At 51.9% G+C, this 5,000-nt stretch overlaps 1 protein-coding gene across 4 annotated transcripts in view; it reads left to right on the forward strand.

Moving 5' to 3' along the window:
- The window catches only part of srp54 (signal recognition particle 54), an 11,919-nt gene that overhangs the window by 5,710 nt on the left and 1,209 nt on the right, over positions 1-5,000 (forward strand). For all 4 annotated transcript variants that reach the window (XR_011079996.1, XM_068600902.1, XM_068600904.1 and 1 more), the window contains 12 exons: positions 1-95; positions 180-271; positions 355-439; positions 534-638; positions 741-807; positions 2,144-2,201; positions 2,562-2,712; positions 2,982-3,130; positions 3,252-3,352; positions 3,490-3,576; positions 4,503-4,576; positions 4,888-4,996. The exon at positions 1-95 is cut by the window's left edge and continues 1 nt beyond it. Coding sequence is in view for 3 of the 4 variants with exons in the window: in XM_068600902.1 (XP_068457003.1) it covers positions 18-95; positions 180-271; positions 355-439; positions 534-638; positions 741-807; positions 2,144-2,201; positions 2,562-2,712; positions 2,982-3,130; positions 3,252-3,352; positions 3,490-3,576; positions 4,503-4,576; positions 4,888-4,996 (1,156 nt within the window). In the remaining variant the exon portion in view is untranslated. The remainder of the gene's footprint in view (positions 96-179; positions 272-354; positions 440-533; positions 639-740; positions 808-2,143; positions 2,202-2,561; positions 2,713-2,981; positions 3,131-3,251; positions 3,353-3,489; positions 3,577-4,502; positions 4,577-4,887; positions 4,997-5,000) is intronic.

The following is a 5,000-nucleotide window of genomic DNA, read 5'->3' on the forward strand; positions in this document are numbered from 1 at the left end:
TCTCGTTGTGAGCCATCATGGTGCTCGCCGACCTCGGGAGGAAGATCACCTCGGCGCTGAGGTCTCTCAGCAACGCCACCATCATCAATGAGGAGGTAACAGGAAACGGGTTCACGTTCTGGAGCAGAATGTCCATCGTTCATATGAAGCGTCCACATTGAAGACGCCTCTGTGTTCAGGTGCTGAACGCCATGCTGAAGGAGGTGTGCGCCGCCCTGCTGGAGGCCGACGTCAACATCAAGCTGGTCAAGCAGCTGAGGGAGAACGTCAAGTGGGTATCCAACACCAGCGTCCTGGTGCACCATCTAACCCTGGTCAAGTTCAGTCCAGCAGCTGTGGTTGTTGTCCCTGCAGGGCTGCCATAGATCTGGAGGAGATGGCTTCAGGTCTGAACAAGAGGAGGATGATCCAGCACGCCGTGTTCAAGGAGCTCGTCAAGGTCGGACCGTCGTACTATCATTGAATGTGGAAAGATACGTTTACAGTGAATGCACCAGTGTGTATAATGTGTTGTATAATGTGTGTATTTCTAGCTGGTGGACCCCGGTGTAAAGGCCTGGACTCCCACAAAAGGAAAGAACAATGTGATCATGTTTGTTGGTCTGCAGGGCAGTGGGAAAACTACAACCTGCTCCAAGGTGAGATCACATTACTCCGCCCCCTGTGTAGACAGACTCCGCCCCCTCTTAGCGGTGTCGTTTGTATTGTTGTTGTCACACTGAAGGCTTTGTTTCCTGCAGCTGGCCTATTATTACCAAAGGAAGGGCTGGAAGACCTGCCTGATCTGTGCTGACACCTTCAGAGCTGGTACACTTCCTCTCCTTTCAGTCACCTTACACTACACTTCTTCTCCTTTCAGTCACCTCACACTACACTTCCTCTCCTTTCAGTCACCTTACACTACACTTCTTCTCCTTTCAGTCACCTCACACTACACTTCTTCTCTTTTCAGTCACCTCACACTACACTTCCTCTCCTTTCAGTCACCTCACACTACACTTCTTCTCTTTTCAGTCACCTCACACTACACTTCCTCTCCTTTCAGTCACCTCACACTACACTTCTTCTCCTTTCAGTCACTTCACACTCCACTTCTTCTCCTTTCAGTCACCTCACACTCCACTTCCCCTCCTTTCAGTCACCTCACACTCCACTTCCCCTCCTTTCAGTCACCTCACACTACACTTCCCCTCCTTTCAGTCACCTCACACTACACTTCTTCTCCTTTCAGTCACCTCACACTACACTTCTTCTCCTTTCAGTCACCTCACACTACACTTCCTCTCCTTTCAGTCACCTCACACTACACTTCCTCTCCTTTCAGTCACCTCACACTACACTTCTTCTCCTTTCAGTCACTTCACACTCCACTTCTTCTCCTTTCAGTCACCTCACACTCCACTTCTTCTCCTTTCAGTCACCTCACACTCCACTTCCTCTCCTTTCAGTCACCTCACACTACACTTCTTCTCCTTTCAGTCACCTCACACTACACTTCTTCTCCTTTCAGTCACCTCACACTACACTTCTTCTTCTTTCAGTCACCTCACACTACACTTCCCCTCCTTTCAGTCACCTCACACTACACTTCTTCTCCTTTCAGTCACCTCACACTACACTTCCTCTCCTTTCAGTCACCTCACACTACACTTCTTCTCCTTTCAGTCACCTCACACTACACTTCCTCTCCTTTCAGTCACCTCACACTACACTTCCTCTCCTTTCAGTCACCTCACACTACACTTCCTCTCCTTTCAGTCACCTCACACTACACTTCTTCTCCTTTCAGTCACCTCACACTACACTTCCCCTCCTTTCAGTCACCTCACACTACACTTCTTCTCCTTTCAGTCACCTCACACTACACTTCCCCTCCTTTCAGTCACCTCACACTACACTTCTTCTCCTTTCAGTCACCTCACACTACACTTCCCCTCCTTTCACTCACCTCACACTACACTTCTTCTCCTTTCAGTCACCTCACACTACACTTCCTCTCCTTACAGTCACCTCACACTACACTTCCCCTCCTTTCAGTCACCTCACACTACACTTCTTCTCCTTTCAGTCACCTCACACTACACTTCCCCTCCTTTCAGTCACCTCAACGCTATGCATGTAACTGTTTCGGTCTCTTTCTCAGGTGCCTTCGATCAGCTGAAACAGAACGCCACTAAAGCCAGGATCCCGTTCTACGGCAGGTGAGTCGGAGAGGCCACGCCCCCTGCTGCCTCACATCTGTGTGTTAAGGCCACGCCCCCTTCTGCCTCACTCCTTTGTTGAGGCCACGCCCCCTTCTGCCTCACTCCTTTGTTGAGGCCACGCCCCCTTCTGCCTCACTCCTTTGTTGAGGCCACGCCTCCAGCTGCCTCACTCCTTTGTTGAGGCCACGCCTCCAGCTGCCTCACTCCTTTGTTGAGGCCACGCCTCCAGCTGCCTCACTCCTTTGTTGAGGCCACGCCCCCAGCTGCCTCACTCCTTTGTTGAGGCCACGCCTCCAGCTGCCTCACTCCTTTGTTGAGGCCACGCCCCCATCTGCCTCACTCCTGTGTTGTGTTCAGTTACACTGAGATGGACCCGGTGGTGATCGCTGCCGAGGGAGTGGAGAAGTTCAAAGGAGAGAACTTTGAGATCATCATCGTGGACACGAGCGGCCGACACAAGCAGGAGGACTCGCTGTTTGAGGAGATGCTGCAAGTCTCCAATGCTGTGGTGGGTACCTGAACGCACCGGCTGTTGCGGTCTCGGTCCTGACGGTCGTGGTCTCGGTCCTGACGGTCTCGGTCCTGACGGTCGTGGTCTCGGTCCTGACGGTTCGGTCCTGACGGTCGTGGTCTCGGTCCTGACGGTCTCGGTCCTGACGGTTCGGTCCTGACGGTCGTGGTCTCGGTCCTGACGGTCTCGGTCCTGACGGTCTCGGTCCTGACGGTCGTGGTCTCGGTCCTGACGGTCTCGGTCCTGACGGTCTCCTGTCCCCTCAGCAACCGGACAACATCGTGTACGTGATGGACGCCTCCATCGGCCAGGCCTGTGAGTCCCAGGCGAAGGCCTTCAAGGACAAAGTGGACGTGGCGTCGGTGATCGTCACCAAACTTGACGGCCACGCAAAAGGAGGAGGAGCTCTGAGCGCGTAAGAGCTGTTCTTCTTCTGTGGTTTCCTGTCGGTGTTGTGAGCTGAAGCTGTTCTTCTTCTGTGGTTTCCTGTCAGTGTTGTGAGCTGAAGCTGTTCTTCTTCTGTGGTTTCCTGTCAGTGTGGCCGCCACCAGGAGTCCCATCATCTTCATTGGAACAGGAGAACACATCGACGACTTCGAGCCCTTCAAGACTCAGCCCTTCATCAGCAAACTGCTCGGTAAGGAGGAGGAAGGAGGAGGAAGGAGGAGGAGGATGAGGAAGAGGAGGAAGAGGAGGAAGGAGATAGGAGAGGACACAGTGAGCATGAAGAGGCTCTCATGATCTCACCTTCAGTAACTCTTCATCCTCTTTCAGGAATGGGAGACATCGAGGGTTTGATCGACCGAGTGAACGAACTGAAACTGGACGATAACGAGGAACTGATCGACAAACTGAAACACGGTGAGAAACTCCACTTCCTTTATGTTTATTCTACTTGAGAAATGTTCTTGCATTGTTCTTGCACACTTCTCTTCCTTTAGCCCCCTAGACACGCTTTGTGTCCTATAACTCCCTCTAGACACGCTTTGTGTCCTATAACTCCCCTTAGACACGCTTTGTGTCCTATAACTCCCTCTAGACACGCTTTGTGTCCTATAACTCCCTCTAGACACGCTTTGTGTCCTATAACTCCCCTTAGACACGCTTTGTGTCCTATAACTCCCCTTAGACACGCTTTGTGTCCTATAACTCCCCTTAGACACGCTTTGTGTCCTATAACTCCCCTTAGACACGCTTTGTGTCCTATAACTCCCCTTAGACACGCTTTGTGTCCTATAACTCCCCTTAGACACGCTTTGTGTCCTATAACTCCCCCTAAACACGCTTTGTGTCCTATAACTCCCCTTAGACACGCTTTGTGTCCTATAACTCCCTCTAGACACGCTTTGTGTCCTATAACTCCCCTTAGACACGCTTTGTGTCCTATAACTCCCTCTAGACACGCTTTGTGTCCTATAACTCCCCTTAGACACGCTTTGTGTCCTATAACTCCCTCTAGACACGCTTTGTGTCCTATAACTCCCCTTAGACACGCTTTGTGTCCTATAACTCCCTCTAGACACGCTTTGTGTCCTATAACTCCCCTTAGACACGCTTTGTGTCCTATAACTCCCTCTAGACACGCTTTGTGTCCTATAACTCCCTCTAGACACGCTTTGTGTCCTATAACTCCCCTTAGACACGCTTTGTGTCCTATAACTCCCCTTAGACACGCTTTGTGTCCTATAACTCCCCTTAGACACGCTTTGTGTCCTATAACTCCCCTTAGACACGCTTTGTGTCCTATAACTCCCCCTAAACACGCTTTGTGTCCTTTTTACCTGCAGGTCAGTTCACCCTCAGAGACATGTACGAGCAGTTCCAGAACATCATGAAGATGGGCCCCTTCGGACAGATTATGGTAACCACTCACCACCTCTCACTCATGGGTCACATGACCCCCCACCTGAGACACGTGTCTCAGGTGGGGGGTGGGGGTCACGTGTCTCAGGTGGGGGTCACGTGTCTCAGGTGGGGGGTGGGGGTCACGTGTCTCAGGTGGGGGTCACGTGTCTCAGGTGGGGGTCACGTGTCTCAGGTGGGGGTCACGTGTCTCAGGTGGGGGTCATGTGTCTCAGGTGGGGGTCATGTGTCTCAGGTGGGGGTCATGTGACCCTGTGGTCGTTGCCTTTGTAATGGAGGCACTACTGAGACTGTCTGTGGTGCGTTCAGGGGATGATTCCTGGGTTCGGTACAGACTTCATGAGTAAAGGAAACGAGCAGGAATCCATGGCTCGACTGAAGAAGCTGATGACCATCATGGACAGCATGAACGATCAGGGTAA

This window comes from Clinocottus analis, unplaced genomic scaffold (assembly GCF_023055335.1).
Source record: "Clinocottus analis isolate CAN_PGR_092001 unplaced genomic scaffold, fCliAna1.0.p SCAF_5, whole genome shotgun sequence".
Lineage (NCBI taxonomy): Eukaryota > Metazoa > Chordata > Actinopteri > Perciformes > Cottidae > Clinocottus > Clinocottus analis.